Source organism: Pelodiscus sinensis, chromosome 2 (genome assembly GCF_052426305.1).
Source record: "Pelodiscus sinensis isolate ZL-2025 chromosome 2, ASM5242630v1, whole genome shotgun sequence".
NCBI classification, from domain to species: Eukaryota; Metazoa; Chordata; order Testudines; family Trionychidae; genus Pelodiscus; species Pelodiscus sinensis.
The window spans coordinates 182466619-182489551 of NC_143053.1; the positions used below are offsets into that span (position 1 = coordinate 182466619).

Here is a 22933-nt window from a genome sequence, read left to right on the forward strand (position 1 = left end):
CTGAAAGCTCATGATACCTCTACATGTTTTGTTAGTCTCTAAGGGTACGTGTACACTTGCTCCCTAGTTTGAGCTAGGGATGCAAATGTAGCCAACCAAAATTGCTAATGAAGTGGGGATTTAAATATCCCATGCTTCATTAGCATAATCTTGCCCGCGTGTTATTCCGCTCAACAGCTGATTCGAACCAGGAAGTGCGCTCCAGGATGCGTTAGTTCGAATCATAGAATCATAGAATTATAGGACTGGAAGGGACCTCGAGAGGTCATCGAGTCCAGCCCCCCTCCCTCAAGGCAGGACCAAGCTCCGTCTACACCATCCCTGACAGATGTCTGTCTAACCTGTTCTTAAATATCTACAGAGAGGGAGATTCCACCACCTCCCTTGGTAATTTATTCCAATATTTGACCACCCTGACAGGGAATCAAACCCCTTGGTTCGAACTAACGTTAATTCTCATTTTTTGAATGAAATGAGGAGTAACGTTAGTTGGAACCAAGGGGTTTGATTCGAACTAACACATCCCGGAGTGCACTTCCTGGTTCGAATCAGCTGTTGAGCGGAATAACGCACGGGCGAGATTATGCTAATGAAGCATGGGATATTTAAATCCCCGCTTCATTAGCAATTTCGGTCGGCTACATTTGCATCCCTAACTTGAACTAGAGAGCAAGTGTAAATGTACCCTAAGGTGCTGCAAAACTATTAGTTTTAGGTTTTCCAGTTACAGACTAACATGGTTACACCTCTGAAACTACAAAATACCAGGAGATTCTGGTAATGAATTATCAATTAAATCAATTAAATTGCATTTAAATAACTGTTACTGTGTATTTCTGCACAGTCTGCAAAAAGAAAACCATCAAGTCAATGGGGCCAACAGGCACTCAGCCCCTTTCAGGGCAGTGCCACAAATATAGTGTATTGGTATCTGTACTAACATTAAATGGAATGGAGCTTGAGTGTTACTTACATGTGTGGGGAGAGGTGGCGCTACAGAATGAGAGAGGCCCACACATTCTGCAAATATTGCTCTAATAATTCAGTGATACAGTTTGACCAGCAATATCGAGAATCACCAGTAGATGGAATGCTCTCTCTAAGCCTAAAACTATAATTCAGGGACTGAAGTGGAAAGGAAACTTGATATATTTGTCACCTTCCAAAATGGGAGTATTGCTGTTTGATAAACTGCTGTTATCCCAGCATAAAGAAGAGGAATATTCCTTGTCTTCTCTTTTTTAAACTTCTGATCTGGAAGAAACCTTTATAAGATTAAAGTACAAAGCATGTCTTATGATTTCTTGAGCTTCAGGGATAGCCGAGTTAGTCTGTTACAGAAAAAAACAACAAATGGTCTGGTAGCATTTTATAGACCAACAAAGCACGTAGATGGTATCATGAGCTTTCGTGGGCACAGCTCCCTTCTTCAGATGACTGGAGTTATGATTTCTTGTATACCTATTGCTAGGGATGTCAACATGTAGATCCACTACACCAGTGGTCCCCAACCTTTTTGGGCTGCCGGGTGCCGGGGGGTGGGGCTGCTCACAGGCCAGGCACCCGGGGGCGGGGCCACACACGCACCCAGGGGCAGGGCCATGTACATGCCTGGGGGCAGGGCCACCCATACGCCGCGTGCCCGATGCTGGTACCACCCATGCACTGCACTCCCGGGGCCGGCGCCGCTCCTGTGCTGCATGCCCAGAGGTGGGGGCTGCCCAAACACCACATACCCAGGGCTGGGGCCACTCCTGTGCCACGCACCTGCAGCCAGCGCCAGCCTTGTGCTGTGCGCCCAGGGCCCGCACTGCCCATATGCCGTTCGCCCGGGGCCAGCAGAGGCCTTGCACCGCGCACCTTGGGGCAGGGCCATCCAGACACTGTGCACCCGGGGTCGACGCTGCCCATACGCCATGCTTCCAGAGGGCCGGCACCGCCCATGCGCCGCACGTCCGGGGGGGGCCCCCGATCACTTGGCAGGTGCCCAGAAATGGCCTGGCAAGCGTCAGGGCACCCACGGGCACCGTGTTGGGGATCACTGCACTACACAATTAACCAATACACCTCTGCAGTGGCTGCCAGCCCCACCCTTGGGGACTGTTGAATACTCCAGTAACCAATAAGATTTCATGCGGTTGCATGACTGTTCAATTACATGATATTGGACATTCCTACCTATTGCTAGTCTGCACATGTAACTCTCACGTCTCAAAATAGAGAGACCAGATGGGGGAGGTAATATTGGTTTTTGGATCAACTTCTCTTGGTGAGAGAAACAGACAAGCTTTCAAGCTTACACAGAGCTCTTCTTCAGGTCAAAATAGTGCATTTGGGGCCTATCCAAAGTCCATTGTAATTAATTGAAAGACTCCCATTAACCTCAGTGTACTTTGAATTGGGCCCAATGTTGATTACTGGCAGTATTTGTTTTTGGAATGCCTTTTGAAGTACAATTTGCTTGAAACAACTTAACTTTTCAATTGGACACAAATACAAAGAGTGTGGCAATGGTTTTACTTCTTTGTATATAATAAGTTTAATATAAAATAGTATATCCTTGCTTTTTATTACAAAATATAATTAAAAAGCAGAAGTGAATACATTGGAGTCACCATTTTTATAGTTGTACCACTTTATAGTATTGTCTTGTTTGTTTGTAGGTAGTAATTACCCCAGCATCTACTTCATGCAGAAAGGCCAGTCCCTTACATGACTATGCACAAGAAAGAGCTCTAAGGCAACAGACATAAATTCTTGTTATTATATGGATTACACGGCTTTTAAAATACAAAGGGCCTGATCCTGTGTAAATCATGAAGGTATACCAATATATGCCAGTTGAGTCTACCCCACAATGCATGCATATTACAGATGAAGAACATTAGATATTAATGACTGTTAGTTTCACTAGAATGAGGCATTATCAATAAAAATAAAGGTGGTGTTATATAAACCTCTCAGTTAGCTACTGAGCATAACACAAATTAATTTCATAACAACACCACCTTTGTTTTTAGCATCACACCAGTATGACTGACAGGCAAAACTATCTTACAGCAGCATAGGCAAGGATCCTCCTTAGGGCTATGTCTAGACTGCAAGCCTCTTTCGAAAGAGAGCGTCTAGACTGCACGTTGAACTTTCGAAAAAGCGGCTTGCTTTTTCGAAAGAAAGCATCCAGTGAGTCTGGATGCTCTCTTTCGAAGAAGCCCTATTTACATTGAAGAACGCCTTCTTTTGAAAGAGGAACTTTCGAAAGAAGGCGTTCTTCCTCGTGAAATGAGGTTTACCACCATCGAAAGAAAAGCCGCGTTCTTTCATTTTAATTTCGAAAGAACGTGGCTTGAGTCTGGACGCAGGGGTGGTTTTTTCGAAAAAAGGCTACTTTTTTCGAAAAAAACCCTGAGTCTGGACACAGCCTAGGTGAATAATGGTTTAGTTTCCCTACTCTGGGAGGCCACAAAGCTAGCCTTTCATCTTTCTCCTGTCCTCATGCCTGTCTTCCTCCTCTCATGAGCCCAATCTGTTTCCTGGCTTAGCTTCCACATTTACAAATCAAAACTGATTTTCTAGAACAGTATAGAGCTACATGTTCAGAATTAGATTTATAAGTGTATGCAAAATGTAAGACATTTTCGTTGCTCATTGTTACATCCGTTCCCAAAGAATTTTATAGAGGGCACAGGAAATATGAATTGCCTTGCAGGAAATGACCAAAATGAGTCTGGATTTGTGAATATGGATTTAAACTAAAGATTTGGCATGTGTCTATAACAGGAAATTGGACTCACAGCAATCCAGTGAAAGCAGAACATAATGAAAAGGTTGTTACAGAAAAGGAACTCTTAAACATACCGCACATATTTGGAATCATAAAACACTGGACTATAGTTGCTGTTTACCACTACCTCTGTGAAATACCAGAGATGAACTTTTTCCTCATCTCGAGCCTCACAGGCCATTTGTGAAGTGACAACTGAGGAAAAACAGAATTGCAATTTTAGGCAAACATTGTAAATCATTTTATGAAAACCTGAAAACACTTTTGAAAAGCATCTCCGCAGGGTTCCATTTTGAAGGACTGAAGATTTAAAGGACTCCTGAATACAACATTCAGTGTCATCATATATTTGTTTTTTTCCTCCTTTTTACATGTTAAGTATATATCTTTTGTGATTAACTGATATGAAGCCCATTCATTCGTTGTCTAATTAATGGCCTAGCACTAATGTTCCCTCTAAGAGTTTCCAACTATGTGCAGAATAAATGTTATGTGCACCAACACATGTGTGGATATGCACCACCAATATAAACACATGCTGCTGGCTGTGGTTAGCTGTGGGCTTTCAACTAATCAGCTGGGTGACACCTGAATCTCTCCTGTACAGCCCCCCAAGCACTCAGCTTACAGGGAACACTGCCTAGCACTGTGACCCTTTAAATCCTGCTGTGGGTTTGTTTTTAAAGCATTCAAGCTGATATCCAGTTCTGTTGTTTCCATTACTTTTACTATATAGTTTTTGGTCTTATTCTATTTTGAACTTCCTTGCAACATCTTGGTTGGTTCCGGTGTCAGAACACTTCAGATTTGACTTGCAGAATACCATAGACGCTTGTTTCATCAAAGAGGAAATAGCCATAAGATGCATTATAATTGTTCTCTTCTGTTACACTGGGTAAAGAGAGTGATACAGCTGCTATATAGTAAAGCTACTGGTTTCTTCTGTGTGGCCTTCACAATTCATAGAAATCTCTTCAGTAGTTATGTTGCAACTTCTCCTCCAAGATCCAACATTTTTTGCTATTTTCATAATGCGTATTTTTAAAGAGTCTCCCATAAAGACGTACAAAATTGGGTTTAGGCAACTGTGAAACAAGGCTATGCTCTTAGTTATCTGAAGGGCAACATCTATGGTTTTACTCATGTCGCAGTCTGTAATCAGCAAATAGATGACATCTATGGCTCTCCAGAACTTGACTACATTGTAAGGCAGCTGAGTGACAATGAAAACAGCCACTACTGTCAGCAGAACTTTGAGGGGCCTAGATTTTTGAATGTTTGGAGACCGAAGGAGTGCTCTGGCAATGGCAGAGTAGCAGATCAGCATGACAAGGAAAGGTAGTACAAACACTAGCATAACTTCCAGGATTTGAATGGTTGCTTTAAGGAGTGTTCCCAGGTCCAGTGGAAATACAGGAAAGCATCCATACCTGTCATTATTTTCCTTGACTGTGTTAAAAATCAGTTCAGGGATGCTCAGCAAAATAGCTGCCAACCAGACACAGATACAGGTTATGCTGCATTGCTTTCCACCTCTTTGGTGACTTTGGGGCTTGGAAATGGCATTGTATCTATCCACACTGATACAAGCCAGAAACTGCATGCTAGAGCTGAAGTTCATGGTGTATAAAGCAGAAGTGACTTTGCACATGATGTTTCCAAGCACCCATCCATGGACTGCATTTGCAGCCCAGAAAGGAAGGGTGAATAGCAGTAACAGATCAGCAATTGCCAAGTTCATGATATAAACATCGGTCTTAGTCTTTGGTTTCTTGCAGTAGGCATAGATTGCCACCACTAATGAATTTCCTGCAATGCCCACAACGAAAGCCAGGGAATAAAAAACAGGTAGGAACAATTTAGTGAAATTTCTCACCTCTGTTTTTTCACAAAGCGATTCATACTGAGTATAATCTAAAGTGAAGTTTGATTCGCTGTTGTCTTCTTCATAGTCCATCGAGGCATTTTCACCCCACCCCATGGAAAAAGCTACAAGACAAAACACAAATCCAGGTTGATTGCATGCTTAAAGATTGTCAGTGAACCTTAGAACACAAGTTAGGGTTTGTATAAATAAAAGCAAATATTGTTTTCAAATGTATTCAAAGTAAGAAACTATCTCAAACAATGAATGTAGCTACAGCTCCTTCGGGGCAGGGAACCATGTCTTTCTACCTGTTATACAGAAACCAAGCTCATCCGAGCAAAACAATCCTGGCTGGAGTTCTTGTGAAGGAACTCTGATACCACCCTGAGAAGAAGAGCTAACTGAAACTGAGTCCAGGTCTACCCTAGGGCGCAAAGTCAAACTAACATACGTAACTCCAGCTATATGAATAGAGAAGCTGGAGTTGACATACCTTAGTTCAAATTTTCACGGCATGGCCACTGCACGGGGTCGACAGGAGAAACTCTCCCGTAAAGTTCCCTTACTCCCCACTCCCTTCGACTCAGTAGTCCACTGGGTTGCGAGATCACCAGTTGATATAGTGGGTCACTATATAGTTACTAGATCTCCTAAATCGACCCATGGGAGATCAATCTCCACAGCGTCGATCTCCCAGTAAGTGGAGACGAGGCCTGAGGCAAATATTGCTAAGAGATGCCTGCAGTTGTATATTTCAGTTGGGGTGTGTGAGTGGATGTTACTTATCAGATGTAAATCAAGCTGCTTTTAGGAAGTGGCTGCCTAAAAATAGTAGAGCTGAACTGGCTCTCATTCTGGCCATATTGAGTTCACTGGTGTGTTGCATGACTGCAGGGTCCAGTAGGGTTGTCAGGTGTCCGGTATTCACCCGGACAGTCCAGTATTCACATCCCCCATCCGGTAAAAAAAAAAACAGAAAATACTGGACATGTAAAATGTCCGGTATTTCCTGTTTCCCGTGGACAGAAGCCCGAAGGGGACAATTTTCCCCTGCCATTTAAAAGTGCAGCGCTTTTTTTTTCTCAACAACTTTGGTCTCTTTCCTCCCCCCCCCCCCTTTTTTTCTCAACAGAACTTTTTCCCTGGTGTTTTTTTTTTGGGGGGGGGGGGAGGTAGAGGTGGGGGGCAGGGTTTGGTATTTTTGTTTAAACCATCTGGTAACCCTATGGTCCAGGGTCCACTTGCATGGATCTGTTTTCAGGATCAAGGCCCCAATCATCTAGGTATGTTTCCAGCTATTACACATAACCATCTAATCTAGCTAATGCACATATCAATAATAATGAGGACAATACAATACAGACTGGGGGAACAGGCTGGCAAACAGAGAACACACACAGGGCTGAGCTGCCTTTACTGATGTTACCTACCCCAGATATATTCAAGTTTACTTTGGTACTCTAGCTGCTGTGAAGCTTTTTCTGTGTAGACATTACTCTCTGAGGGGATGTCTACACAGCAAAGTTATTTCGAAATAACAGCAGTTATTTCAAAATAACTTTCCTAGCATCTACACAGCCATTCCATTATTTCGAAATTCATTTGAAATAGCAGAGGGCTTACTTTGAAATTGGTAAACCTCATTCCACGAGGAATAGCACCCATTTTGAAATTGCTATTTTGAAATAAGTGCTGTGTAGTCGCTAATTTCAAAATAGGGGGCCTCCAGCCCTTCCCAGGATGTCCTGTTGGCCACCCTGGCCACAAGGCAACATCTGACCTGATGTCCTGCCAGAACTGGTTCCAACCAGCCTTAAATGCGATTCAACGTCCACTCAGTGTGGATGCGCTATTTCGAAATAGAAAAAGGCTATTTTGAAATGCATTTTGTGTGTTGACGTGTTATTTCGAAATAAGCTATTTCGAATTAACTATTTTGAAATTAGATATTTCGGAATAACGCTGTAGTGTGGACATACCCTGAGGCAGCCTCAGTCCTGAGGAGGGGAAGCCCTCTATTAGTTTCCCCCATATACTATGCACAGACCATTTTGTATTTTTAAACATCAGCCAAGTAGTTCAAATCCAAAAAACTTCAGTTGGGCTCCAAAATTATGCTGACAGATTTTCATAGCCCTGGTCTACACTAGCGCTTTATTTAGAAATAACCCCCCTTAGGTTGAATTTATAAGGGGAGCATCCACACTACTGAGTTTGTTATTTTGAAATATGTACTCCTGCTTTTCTTCTGGAATAACATTAATTTTGAAATACCGGTAATTTCCTAGGGTGTGTCTAGACTACATGCCTCCTTCGACGGAGGCATGTAGATTAGCCAGATCGGAAGAGGGAAATGAAGCCGCGATTAAAATAATCGCGGCTTCATTTAAATTTAAATGGCTGCCCCGATCTGCCGATCAGCTGTTTGTCGGCAGATCGGGGGAGTCTGGACGCGATGCCCCGACAAAGAAGCCTTTCTTCATCGACACAGGTAAGCCTGGTTTCACGAGGCTTACCTGTGTCGATGAAGAAAGGCTTCTTTGTCGGGGCATCGCGTCCAGACTCCCCCGATCTGCCGACAAACAGCTGATCGGCAGATCGGGGCAGCTATTTAAATTTAAATGAAGCCGCGATTATTTTAATCGCAGCTTCATTTCCCTCTTCCGATCTGGCTAATCTACATGCCTCCGTCGAAGGAGGCATGTAGTCTAGACACACCCCTAGTGTAGACATGCCCTTAATTGTAAGTTCATGCTATAATTAGTTTCAAAATGAGACTTTAATTGAACTTTACTCCTGAAGCTTAGGAGATTTCTATCTCCAGTCTGCATCTTGTAAACAAATCATTTACTATTTTTTTCCTGTATCCTATTCCCAGGTCTTATCAAAATGTAGAATTGATCATTTGCTGAAATTCCATCTAATGTAAATAGAGCCTGAGAAGTTTTGCAGTGGCCCATTAGCTGGAAATAAACTGGACTAATGCTAGCTAAGAGCAGAAATCTGCTGAATTGAGAGCACATTTTCTCTGTAACTGTGTTTCAGAATACTACCCTGTTAAAATCACTGAAATCAGAAAATAAACTGCTGCCCTCTCTGGGCCTGCCAGTGGGCTTTTTGAAACTTGAAAAAACACGTAAGACTTTGACTGTCTTTAAAGAAAACATCTGCCAAATTCTTACTCTATTTATCTGAAAATTTTTTAAATGTTTTCTTTTTGAAAATAACTAAATTGCTGTTAATTTAATGTGCAAGGACACAAGTGTGTGGTTAGTCAAATTGGAAACTTGACTCTAAAAAAAACCTGAGAAATATTAACGTTGTTATTTGATGCTTTGTTTCCTTGTCTGCTCATGAAATTGCTCTCTAATTACTAAATGCTGATCAGTTAATATTGAGGTTTTGGTTACTGGGTTTTGGTTTTAATCCTTGGATTTTTTTTAGCCACCATTTCAACATATTTCCTATTCTGGACTTTATATGAGCATGGCTATAGTGCATGGTGAAGTATTCAGTGGAGAAGATAAAGGGATTTTATTCATTTTTATTTTGTTTGGCGAGGGATAGTATTATATATATATTCTACCAGTGATCGGTTCTATCAATCAGCTGTTTCAACGGCAATGATCCTTTTGCATTTATGTAGTATGATCATTGGAAGAATTAAAAAAGGTGGGAATTAGTATTCCCTTTTTACCAAAAGGGAAATAGAGGTTAAGGAAATTAAGGCACTTGCCCAAGACTAAACAGCAAATTAGAAATAGCATCTTGTTCTCCAGACTCTGTGCTTGAGTCATTTCCAGATGAGCTCTAATGTTTCATTTAAGAGGATTATTAGCTGATTTACTTAAAGTCTAAAAAAAAAAAACTTGCGTCCTAAAGCAGGGAGGGTTGTAGCAGGACACATTCAGCTAGTCAGAACTATTTAGCTGAGCTAAATTCTGTATTAAACAGTTTCCAGGTACTGGACGGTTGCTATTTCTCCATAAAACTTAATAATGTTTATTGTTGCTTTTATTCTTGAGCAGCATTCCTATTCATAGATATGTATTGTTACTAGTATGAATACTAATAGTAATATACATCTTTGCACATTTTACAAAAACTATTCCAGATGTTCCATTTTTTGCATGAATTCAGTAGTATTCTGCACGTGCGGGTAGGCAGCACTTTGGATGTGCTTTTCTGCACACTACTATGATTAAATATGCATAGTGAGAATTGTATAACCCCTACTATCTGACATTACTGCCCCACCCATGTACAAATCTATCAATAATTACTTAGTGTGACTTTCAGAATTGTAGTTGATTACTTGGCTCAATGAAATCCTTATACTCTGTAAAACAAACGTAAAATAACATCCATCAAAAGCAAAATCTCTGGCCCTTCTAGTTACAAATAGGCATAGATACTCTTTGTACAGCTCAGTGAATAATAAATTTGTAAAAAAAAGAGACCTGACCTGTTTCTTGTCAGCAGCTGGTAGCAAAAGCTGAAGTTTGGAAGTTCCACAGTGGAATGTTCAGTTCTAGTGTGACTCACTCTGATCTTTTTCATTCTCTTTACCATACCACGCCCTTAGAGTGAACCTAACTGTACTTTCATTTTAATTTTCCTGTAAAAATCTTGCTTTCCTTGTAACCCATTATCACTTGAGTAACACATTTGCTACTTTTGTGCTTGTTTAAACCAGAACAGCAGAGTTCTCTTGTTTGGGCATGATTATCTAAAAAGAATAGGTAAACATTTGAATCTTTGCTACAGTACACTAGAATAATTTTATTTTTGAAGTATCTCTTCTGTGATGCATTGTGAACAAAATTTAAAAACAAGTTTAATAACTCTCAATCTTAAAATATGAAAAATAAAAACAGAGGGATTCATTACAGTGGGAACTTTACCAAAAGGGACCTGTTAATAATGTTAGTGCTGCACCTTAGTTATTAGCTTTCTGCCCTATTTCACATACAAAGGTCAATTCTTCCAGTGGATTTTCAGTTCCACAATTTATGAACGGAGAGTGTGGGAAGCTGTATTGGTTCTTTCTGTTGGACCGTGTACAAGATTGAATAGTGTCAGAAGGCTACCATGCAAATGGTGGGGGAAAAAAGCAGTGATATGTTATTTGCCAGGGACTGAGGATCAGAGCCAATGCCCAAAGGAAGAATTTCCAGGTTCTGATGGGCAATGGTCCAGGTCCTGAATGAGGCTAGCTCATTATGATTATATAATTATTTCTATGGAGGGTCTGAAATGACCTGAGCACTTTGTCAGTTTATGTTTCTGGAATGTCCTTGCCAAGAAATGGTTGTAATCTAATATAATCATGACCCCACAAGTAATGTATCAGTTGTCAGCAGTGGGAAAGAAAGGCAGGTTTATTCAATTTGAAGGTCATGTGCCATGTTTTTGGCTTTCGATATTATGGAAGAGTGTGTGCTTTCTCAAGAGATTACAAAGCAAGAGTGTGTTCCCCAGATTCACTCATCTGATCAGCCTCATGACAATGCTTCTTCTCTTTTGTGTAAAATACATCACCAGCCTTCCTCCTCCCCCCCCCCCGCTCCTCCCCACAACTTCCACAGATATTATCCTTTCCCATCGTTTTGTATGATGTGTTGCTTCCAGTAAATGGCATACAGGATGCCAGACAGAGAAAGCGGTAAACAGATCAGGCAAATCACAAGGCAGGATAAACCTAAGTCTATCTGAAAATCAATAGACAGCTGGACAGACCTTCGGCGTGGGGCAGCAAACACTATTTAATAAAGGAGCTGCCACATTCTGCACCAGTTTCAGTTTTGGGGTTGAATTACAGAAGATCAAAGTTATTTTTTTTCCTAATATTGGGTTAGTATACCGTGTGTGTGTGTCTTTTTTTCCTGATGAAGAAGATAGCCTCAGAGATGGTGTAGTATTATTTTATTATTCTTAATTTTATCCCTCTTGATTTACTTTACTTTAGAAAGATGAGAAATGCAACCATACTCTCCTGGTTTTGTGGGAGGACCTCTCCAACACTTTAATGTGAGCTCTATCACTTTAACCAGAAAGGAGTACGGAAGCTTTACAACTGCGTCCTCCCTCTTCAATGGGGGTTTGTCATTGAAGTTACAGAGGTGCACAGTTGTAAAGAGGTAGACTAAAAATCTCTCCCCATTTGTGCAGCTTTCATTCTCTTGTAATGTTACCACTTCTTGAGGGGGGGGGGTATTTTTGTTAATTTTCTTTAAAAAAATAAACTTTCTAGCCTTTTTTTATATTTCATGAAAAAGCAAAAGGTAGCACAGGCACAATGTGTGTGTTGCTTCACAGACCTCCAATAAGAGGAAGGACTAGACCACATATATTGTAGTAATCCTCTCTTGAGATGATGTAGGTACAGATCACAATAGCAATGCCCATAACTGAAGGAAACTGGAACAAAGTCACAGCCAGGTGACGCTCAGGCAGGAGAAAAGGGTGGAATCTTTCCTGAAGCACTTGGGGCTCCAACATCACCCCCAGATTGTGAGCTCTAGCTAAATCTGATTGGCAACCACCCTCAAAAACAATAGAATAACTCTGGCTCTCTTCTGATTGCTTCTCCCCTTTTTCTCTCCCTCCCGCCCCATCCCTAATGCAACCTAGATAGCAGTGCCTTATTGAACTTCAACCAGTTAGCTCTCATCCATGCTCCAATCTCCCCTATACACTGGCTCAGGCATTCAGCAGTAGGGGCTGGGTAGGGCAAGATAAAAATACAGAACTGAGTGTCAACAGCTTATCAAAAGCACTGCAGCCCATGCTTCTTCACTAGCCCTCTTAGTGGCTGGCCCTGAGCACGTATTCAGCAGGAGGTGACGCAGGATGGAATCCAGTGGAACTCCACATGACTGCACGTTGAGGAGAAAGAGCTGCCACCCCACACCACCCCTCAGCCTGTCACCTATTGTGACGCCGCATCGGGGAGCCCCTAACCCTGCACCCCCATCTGCAGCCAGATGTGACTCTCAGGCAGCCAGTAGAGTAGAAGGTTTATTGGTTCTCAGAGACACAGCGTCGCTTAGGGTCGATGTTACCACAGGAGATAGGGCAGCCAGCCCTATCTTGGGGGGTAGGGGCTCTTGGGCCTCAGAATCCCCCTGCCCTGGACTTAGTCTGCTGTCCTCATGCTTCCCCCCAGCCAAAACTGAACCAGCTCCCAGACCCTACCCCCCCAGCCAGTTGGCTGTCTCTGCCTATCTTCCTTTGCCTCTCTCTGGGGGCAGCCTTCTATCTGACTCACGCTGGGACTAGGTGTCAGGGCCAATACACGTGTGGAGTGAATCATCAGGAATCAAACAACACAGCCAGGATGTTAACACTGGGTTCTTCTTCGAGTGGCCCCGTGGGTGCTCCACTCTAGGTGTCGGGTCCGTCCCGGCGCCGCTGGTCGGAAACTTTCAGAGCCGTCTTCGGCCGGTCTGCGCATGCCCCCTTCAGCGCACGGCTTTCGCGCCTTTGATCACGAGCGCAGACCGGCCCCCCCACCAGTTCCTCTCAGCCGCCCTAGGTTGCTGGTGGAGCTTTGTGATCTCCTCAGACACAGAGCAAATCCTGTCAGAAGATATTGTAAAATAGTTAGTCTTTATTCGGTAATTAGTTGCCTGTTAATTAGTTAGTTAGTTAGTTAAAAAAAAAAAGAAGAAGACGACGTTTTTCTAGGCAATTCCTGCCAGTGTGGCAGTTTGCCTAGTCAACTGAATCATGCCTGGGACTCCAGGATTCAAAAGGTGTTCCCAGTGCAAAGAGTCTATGCCAGCCTCAGACGGCCACACAGTCTGTGTCAGTTGTTTGGGGGAGTCCCATGTACCCCAAAAATGCACTCATTGCTTGAAATTAACCCCGCGGGCGCACAGAGACAGGGATCTCCGGCTCAAGCTGCTCCTTTGCGACAAGGCTCTTCAGCCGGCACAAACTGTACAGGAGCAAATAGCTGCTCCAAAGAGAAGGGCGCTATCCCCAGGGGTGCCTAAAACAAAAAAGAAAAAAGCTTCTCCCGCCCGCTCTCTCCCCGCTGTCCCCCTGCCGTGGGTGAGTCAGGACAAGTCGGAGGCTAGACCGGCATCTAAACCGCTTCCCTGGTCTGTGGCAGAAACAGCAAAGCCATGCACAGCTTCATCTTCTGTAGCAGATGCCCCTACCCATAGGGAGCATGCACGGACCAGAACCCCTTCGGGGGATAACCTGGCCATGCCGCTAATGCCACCAACGATGCCGCCTGACAGGGAACTGTCCCCGCAGCAGCGGAACGAGTCAGAAGCGGCAACGGGGTCGGGACCGCTGAAAAAGGCATCCCCGACCCCTCCACAGGAGCGAGCACTGGCCGCTCCAGAGAAGACACAGCGGCACCGGGAGACCACGGCTCACCGCGCGGTGCTGACAGGGCAGACAGCATCGCAAGAGAGAAATTCCCCCGGAGCACCCCCGGTGCCGTGTGAGAGCACTCGCTCCGTGCCGGGGGAAAGCATTAACCTGGTGCCGTGTGAGAGCTCGGTGCCGTGCGAGAGCAATCGCTCCGTGCCGAGGGAGATCATTAACTCGGGGCCGAGAGCTGCCAAGTCCTCCCACCCCTCGGCACCGAGATTACAATCAACCTCTCTGCCTCCAAGACATTCTCAACCGGTGTGCGCTGAGCGTAACCATGGCAACACAGCAGGAGACCTGACAGCTGCCCAGCAGTCCCGGGCAGCTGTTCCTACTAACACAGCAAGGAAATCAGCACCTAGGTACCATTCCAGGTCGCCTTCATCGTACTTCTCACCGGAGCCTTCCCCACCTGCATGTCACTCAGACAGGGGGGCTTATTCCTTCGCATATAACGGTGCTCATAGACGCTCCTGCTTGGATTACTCCTATAGAGGTGGCTCTCTGCATAGATCTCGCTCGCCGACCTACTCTCCTCCCAGATCATATCGGAGCAGGCATAACAGCAGATATACATCAAGGAGATCATTGCCTGACTATGATTATCATACTGTGACGTAGTGGGGGTACCTGGCTGGTTTCTATGCTGCTGGCTCTGGGGTAACCCCCACTGGCTGCCGTGGGTACCACGACCCAGCAAAACAGGATGAGTCACTATGCAAACCAGTATGGCCAGACACCCCCCATGGAGAGGAACAAAGGAAGGTGGAATGCTGCCCTGGCTGGGGGGCAGGGCTGGAAGAGAATTAGTTAGTGGCTGGCTGTCTGGGAGCATGGAGGAGACAGCCTAGGGAAAGGGGCTGGAGTTTAGGGGCCCGGTCTCCCCCATCTCAAGGGGGCCTGAGGCATCCTAGCCCAGCTCTGTGACCAGATTACATCTGTGCTGTACTGTATCCTGGAGAGGTAATAAACTTCCTCTATTCCACCGGCTGGTGCAGTCTGTTTGTCCCATTTCGGGGTGCAGGAGACGGGGGACCCCCAACGCGCCGTCACACATACTCACAGGAGTTATCATGCCCCTATAAGGAAGGGCAGATCACACTCCCATTCCCACTCTTGCTGTTGCCACCAGCTGTATCATAGACGATCTTCACCACTTGCCCCTGAGTATCAAAGACTTCAATCACCGAAGCCGCCCCTTCCCACGGCACCCTCAATATCAGTCCTTTCTGATCCGGAGGAGGGTCAAATTTCAGATATAGGCGAGCACATGCCTGCAGCTTCCCCTGGGGATGTCCAATCACCCTCCCCAGATGACGCAGTTTTCGTGGGGCATCCTTCACCACCGGACGATGCCCGTGAATTTCAAGACCTATTCAAGAGGGTAGCACAGTCGGAGGAAGTTCAACTAATGGATGTGCAGGCGAAACAACATAAGTTGTGGAAGAACTCACACCCTAGGCATCAATCCAGAGCGGCCTTACCGCTAGATGAGGCAATTCTAGAGTTGGCTTCAGAGATCTGGAACACGCCGGCTTCAGTTATCCCATCGTGTAAAAGGGCTGAGAAAAGATACTTCATAGCAGACAAAGGGGCAGAGTTCCTGTTCACTCACCCCCAGCCAAATTCACTGGTGGTGGACGCAGCCTTGCAGAGAGCAAAGAACCCACAGGTCAGAAATTCAGCAGCTGACAAGGATGCAGAAAAGCTAGACACCTTTGGACGGAAGGTGTAGTCTTCATCCACACTGCTCCTGCGTATCGCTAATTATGCGGCTCTCTTGTCCAATCGTAGCTTCGATAACATTGCAAGATTGACAGAAATTGCACAACGAATCTCCGAGGCCAATAGGGTTCTCCTCCGTGAGATAATTCAAGAAGGATATGCGTGTGCCAGAGCAGGTCTGCAAATTGCCAGTGACATGGCTGACACAGCGGTGTGAACAGTTGCTACGGCAGTATCCATGCGAAGGGCCTCATGGCTAACAACGGCCGCAGTACCCAGAGAGTTACAATCCAAGGTGGAGGACCTCCCATTCGATAGGATTAAGCTCTTCGCGGAAAAAACGGATGACGTACTCCATACAGGGAAGGACTCGCGAACAACCTTACGTACTCTCGGAATGTACGTCCCACCTTTCCGCCGCAGGCAATACTTTCTGTTCCAAAAACGTTATGACTATCAATTCCGGAGACAACAAAACCATCCTTATGATAAAGGTCATTCTAGGCAGAAGCCACAGCGCAGACGTCCTCACCCGGCTAGAGTGAACAATGCCAGGGCGCCCAAACAGCAGGTTTGACTGCCATGTTAAGGGCGTGCCGAACACTCCAATCGTTGCCAGAGATGCCAAGCCCATTTTTCATCACAGACTGCAACCCTATTATCATCAATGGGCTGCTGTAACGTCAGACAAATGGGTATTGGACGTGATAAGATCCGGTCTCACCATCCCATTCACATCCCTCCCTCCTACCACCCCACCATCCCCGTCCCTTTTCAGGGACCCTTCTCACGAGGACCTTCTGCAACAAGAGGCTTATCGCCTACTATCTATCGGGGCGATAGAGAAGGTCCCAGAGGGTTTCACAGGAAAAGGGTTCTATTCACGTTATTTCCTAACGCAAAAGAAAACGGGGGGATGGAGACCTATTCTGGATCTGCGCCAGTTGAATTGCTACCTCCGAAAACAGCGATTCAAAATGACGATGCTCACGATGATCATTCCAGCTCTGGACAACGATTGGTTCGCGGCCCTCGACCTACAGGATGCGTATTTTCATATAACAATACATCCTGCACACAGACGATTCCTGCGCTTCGTCATAAAGGACGAGCATTTCCAATATCGTGTCCTCCCATTTGGTCTGGCTTCGGCTCCATGGGCATTCTCAAAGACCCTCGCCGTCGTTGCCACGCACCTCCGGCGACTGCAAGTCATCATATTCCCTTATCTGGATGACTGTTTGATAAAGGGCACGTCGCAGGAAGAAACATCCCTCATGGTCACAACGGTCAGACAAGTTTTCGACTCTCTAGGACTGATTGTGAACGAGTCGAAATCGACCCTCACTCCAACACAGAACATACAGTTCATAGGAGCAGTTCTCGACTCAAAGACGGCAAGAGCCTATTTACCGAAGGACAGGTTCCAGGCAATAACGGACCTGGTCAGTCTACTAGGCAAGGGCCCAGTAGTCTCAGTACATACCTGTCTGCGTCTCCTGGGCCACATGGCTGTGGCCACGTTTGTCGTTCCCCATGCACGCCTCCACCTCAGAAACCTGCAACACTGGCTGTCAACGGTGTATGTGCCGGGAAGACACGACATTCACAAACAAGTCTCTCCTCCGCTCCACGTTCACGTGTCTCTGCGCTGGTGGACCAAGGCATCAAACATTCTGGTGGGAATGCCTTTCCACATACCAATCCCATCGATACAGCTGACGTCGGATGCCTCCCTCATCAGATGGGGTGCGCACATGGGCGACGAACGCATACAAGGTCGCTGGTCTCCCGCCGAGAGGCGTCTACATATCAACAGACTGGAGTTGCGTGCAATATTCCTGGCATGCAAACACTTCCGCCCTCACCTGAAGGGCAAGACAGTCAGAGTGTTTACGGACAACATGGCAGCGATGTATTACCTAAACAGACAAGGCGGAGCGAGGTCACATTCCCTATGCACAGAAGCGGTATGGTGTTGGAACTGGTGCATAAGGAACAATATCATCATAGCAGCATCCTAAGCCGACTCCCTAAGCAGGCGCTTTCCCGTCGACCACGAGTGGGAGATGAGGCAAGATGTGATTCAGGACGTCTTCAACAGATGGGGCACGCCCCTTGTAGATCTGTTTGCAACGGCCTCCAACAAGAAGTGTCGCCTGTTCTGCTCCAGAGCAGGGATCTGCAAGGGATCACTAGGCGATGCACTACTAACCAGCTGGAAGAAATCACTACTGTACGCGTTTCCTCCAATAGTTCTCATTCCCAGAACACTCAAGAAGATCAGAACGGAGGCAGCAACGGTGATTCTGATAGCACCGGCCTGGCCCAGGCAAGCTTGGTATCCGTTCTTGCACAGGATGTCTCTACGGCCTCCGTGGCCTCTGCCTTTACACCAGAACCTTCTCTTCCAAGAACGGGACTCTCTTCTACATCCCAAGCTGGAGACATTACATCTGACAGCGTGGCTCCTGACTGGCTCGAACAAGATGAGAACCTTTGCTCACAGCAGGTGAAGTCCATTGTAATTCACAGTAGAAAAGATTCAACAAGACGTACTTACCTCGCTAAATGGCGCAGATATTCATCTTGGTGCCTTCAAAACAACGTCCAACCGCTGTCCGCTCCATTACACCAGGCCCTCGATTACATGCTGCACTTGCGGGCTTCAAAACTCTCGTTGGCATCCCTCCGTGTTCACCTATCGGCCATCAGTGCGTTCCATTCCCCAATACAGGGGTTCTCATTGTTTTCACATCCGACCACCAAGCGATTCCTCAAGGGTCTAAATAATATAAGTCCACCTCGGAGACCTCCTCCACCGTCGTAGAATTTGGACTTAGTTCTTGAAACACTTATGTTTCCCCCATTTGAACCACTGGCATCCATAGCACTGCAGATGCTAACTATGAAGACTGCTTTCCTGCTTGCAATTACATCAGCGCACAGAGTCAGTGAGTTAGGAGCGATGATGTCGACTCCCCCATTCACATTGTTCTCAAAAGAATCAGTGACGCTATGGTTGCACCCGGCGTTCAACATCAAGATCTCCTCGTCGTTCCACATCAACGAACCGATTGTACTCCCTTCTTTTTATCCAAAGCCACATGCCTCAAATAAGGAGGCTATGCTTCATACACTGGGTGTCAGACGTGCCCTTGCCTTCTACATAGACAGAACCAGACAATGGCGCCAAACAGATAAGCTTTTGCTATCAACAGCGCAGCGATCCGAAGGACAAGCGCTTTCAACTCAACGCATAGCTAGGCTTATCTCCCTCTGCATAACCCGGTGTCACGCTATTCGTAACAGACCATTGCCCTCCAATCCACGGGCACATTCAACTAGGGCAGTAGCAACCTCTACGGCCTTTTCCAGGGGAGTTCCCCTAGCAGATAGTTGCAGAGCCGCCACTTGGGCTTCAAGTACTTCCTTTATGAAACACTATGCCATAGTGCAACGATAGGTGTCAGACCACGCGGTGGCTTCCGCAGTCCTGTCCTCTACAGGCAATAATTAATTGACCTGGAGCGCTGGTGTCCCGGTTACTGCTATACAGTCACCTAGAGTGGAGCACCCACGGGGCCACTCAAAGAAGAACAAGTTACTCACCCTGTGTAGTAACGCTGGTTCTTCGAGATGTGCCCCGTGGGTGCTCCACAACCCGCCCTTCTCCCCGCTCCGGGTCTCTCCCTTTGACTTATCTTTCAGGGACCAAGCGGTGAGAGGAACTGGCGGGGGGGCCGGTCTGCGCTCGTGATCAAAGACGCGAAAGCCACGCGCTGCAGGGGGCATGCGCAGACCGGCCGAAGTCGGCTCTGAAAGTTTCCGACCAGCGGCGCCGGGACGGACCCGACACCTAGAGTGGAGCACCCACGGGGCACATCTCGAAGAACCAGCGTTACTACACAGGGTGAGTAACTTGTTCTTACAAGACGGGTAGCACCCCCACTACATCACACCCATGAGCAGCTCTGCCCACACTAGCTGTTGCCTACAGGAGTATCAGTAACACCATTTTATCAATGGCCTTCAAAGTAGCCAGTAAAGCTATAAATATCCGCCTGGATACACAATCCTTCTTAGCAGAAAAGGAAGCTCACAGTGCAGTGTATGGCATATTTGGATCTGTACCCAGAGCAACAAGAGTCATGGATATTCTTGACACTTAAGTCAGTGGTGGGTAATCTGCTGCCCAAGGGCCACATGCAGCACATGGTGGTTCTATGTGTAGCCCATGAGACATTTTGTTTACTGTTATCCACGCACAGGGTTGCCAGATTCCACTGGTTTTTGTCTGAATAGTTTTTTTCCTACTGGTATTACAACAGTGATGCACACTTCAAACAAGGGCACGGAAAGTGAGGTGCATGTTGATTGCACACAGCATTGTGAGAGCCATGTGCTCTCTCTGCATCCAGTCAAAGCGCTGCTATGATTCAGTCGGCATCCCCCTGCAAATTCTAGAGGTGCAAGTGCAGTTAGGAAAACTACCCTATCCTAGGAGACCGTCTTGGCTACAACAACCTTGTGGTCTACTGAGATAAAGGAGGGTTACTCATGCAGCCCGCTCACTAGTCTAGGTTGCCCCTCACTGGTCTAAATACTCAAGGTTGGTTTGCGCTAACCTTCTCTGTAATCTAAACCTAAAATGAAAGAATAAATACAGGACAATAAGTAACCAAATTGTTAAATATCAAGCTTTGGCTTCTTGAGCAAGGGCCAAACAGCAGCTTCCTTATGAGATGCTGGCACCTATTCTTGCTTAAGGGAAGAATTGATTCTCTTCATCCACAGTGGATTCATTTTATCTCTGTTTATTTAGAGGAAGAACACAGAAAACATAGGTTTGACTATGATCCGCTCACATTTTTATCTCTGTTCTACACAAGGTGCCACCTACTATTTAAAAGCGTGATTGTTAACATGCAGCTAAACAGACCTTATTTTCCAAGCTAGACAGAGTTATAGTCTAAACATTCTGGTCAGCATCTGAAGAAATAAAAATAAGGACAGCTAATTCCAATTTGGCTCTTATACATATTGAAATGTATTTGCAGTCAGCCTTCTAAGTCTGCTGTGCCCCTTTATAGAACACTGGGTTTCCTTCATTTTCACTAGTAATTCCTGCCAAAATGGCAGTTCCACGTTCTTTGAGTTCTGGTTTTGGTTAATAAAATGTAATAAATACCAAACTGGTTTGTAAACAAAATTGAATTATGGACTTGCTTGCTTTAAGCTAGCCCTGGAACAGAGATCTCTTGATGATCCTTACAGTTCTTTTCTAGGGTGGAAAAAATGTTATGGTTGTCAGACCTTCATATTTTTGAGAATGGTGGAGAAAATGGGAAGCAGTTTTTTTTTTTCTTTTTTGCACAAGGAATGGAAAATTCTGCTAATGTAAAGGGCAGCAGACACCATCATGACCATCTCATCTGACTTCCTGTGCATTGCATACCACAGACCTCACCCAGCCACTTCTTTGGTAAACACATAATTTCTGGCTCAGTAACTGAAATCCTCAAATAAAACTTTACGACTTCAAGTTACAGAAAATCCACTATTTATACTAATTGAAGGCAGCAAGTGACATGTGCCCTATGCTGCAGAGAAAGATTAAAAAAAAGGCACAAGGTAAGGTCTCTGCCAGTTTGATCAGGGTGAAAGTTTCCTTCCTGGTCCCAAATATGGTGAGCTGTTAGATGCTGAGCAGGGTGACAAGAGTCCTTTGGAAGGCTGTTCCAGAACTTTACTACATTAGAATTTTTTGTCTAATTTCATGTCTAAACTGGTTGTTGGCCAGTTTGTAGCCATTTCTTCCTGTCCCACTACTAGCTCTTAGCTTAAATGACTCTTCTCCCTCCTTAGTATTTATCCCTCTGATGTATTTACAGAGAGCAGTTCTCTCCTCACCCATCGGTTAGGCTAAACAAACCAAGCTCCTTGAGTCTTCTCTCACAAGGTTTTCCATTCTCTGATCATCCTGTTAGCCCTTCTCTGTGCCTCTTCCAGTTTGGATTTATCTTTCTTACACATGGGAGATCAGATTTTCACACAGTAGTCTAGATGAGGTCTCACTTGCAGGGGTGGCCCGTCTATATAGACGAACTGGGCGGTTGCCTAGGGTGCCAAGTTAAATGGGGCGCCAAATGGTGGTGCAATATCGTTGAGGGGTTTGGAGGTGGGGGCACCGATTGCACGGTTCACCTAGGGCACCAGTTGCTGACAGCTAGTCTAGGGTTGCCCCTGCTCACTTGTATAATGGTAGTAACACTATCTATCTCTGGAAATACCTTGCCTGATGCATCCTAGGATAACTGCATTACCTTTTCTTTTCTTTTCTTTTCTTTTCTTTTCTTTTCTTTTCTTTTCTTTTCTTTTCTTTTCTTTTCTTTTCTTTTCTTTTCTTTTCTTTTCTTTTCTTTTCTTTTCTTTTCTTTTCTTTTCTTTTCTTTTCTTTTCTTTTCTTTTCTTTTCTTTTCTTTTCTTTTCTTTTCTTTTCTTTTCTTTTCCCAGCCACATCACATTGGTGGCTCATGGATATCCTGGGACTGACTAATATAGCCAGGTCGTTCTCCTCCTCTGTTTCTTCCAAATTATATATTCCTAGCTTAGAGCTAAAATTCTTGTTGTTTGTCCCTAATTCAGGGGTGGGCAAAAGGGCCTCCGCAGGCCAGATTCGACCTGCCAAGTGAGTGGATCTGTCCCACGGAGGCCCTGCTGCTCCACTGCCCCACCAATTAGGGCCTGGGGGTGGGGAACCGTTTGAAGCCTCCTCCCGCCCTGCCAGGAGCACGGGGTGCTTTGAAGCACCGCATGCTGCTTGCAGGCTGGGGGGGGGGGGGAGGGGGAGAGTGGAGGAGACTTCGCACGCTCCCCCACTCCCAGGCCAATCAAGGCCTGGGGGTGGGGGAGCTGCGTGAAGCTTTCCTTCATCCTGCCCTGGCCCTGCAAGGAGCCCGCGTCACTTAAAAGTGCCACATGCTCCTCACAGGGCATAGGAGACTTCCCACACTCCCCTGCCCCCGAGCCCTGATTGTGCTGGGGGTGGGGGAGCATGCCAAGCCTCTTCCAGGGCATGGATGCCTAGTGGGAAGAGGGGGCAAAGAGGCTCCACCACCCCCAGACCAATCATGGTCTGCAGGTGAGGAAGCCCTGCTCCTTCC

General features: G+C 45.7%; 2 protein-coding genes across 2 annotated transcripts in view; one reads left to right on the forward strand and one right to left on the reverse strand.

Annotated features, from left to right (window-relative positions):
• Positions 1-22933, forward strand: part of ACAD11 (acyl-CoA dehydrogenase family member 11) — a 78101-nt gene that overhangs the window by 31391 nt on the left and 23777 nt on the right. The window lies entirely within an intron of this gene.
• On the reverse strand, positions 658-10236 carry ACKR4 (atypical chemokine receptor 4). Its single transcript, XM_006133148.5, has 2 exons — positions 10117-10236; positions 658-5773 (listed from the first exon to the last, which is right to left on the reverse strand). Exon 2 carries the CDS (start codon positions 5763-5765, stop codon positions 4701-4703), a length of 1065 nt encoding a protein of 354 aa, XP_006133210.1. The 5' UTR covers positions 5766-5773; positions 10117-10236; the 3' UTR covers positions 658-4700.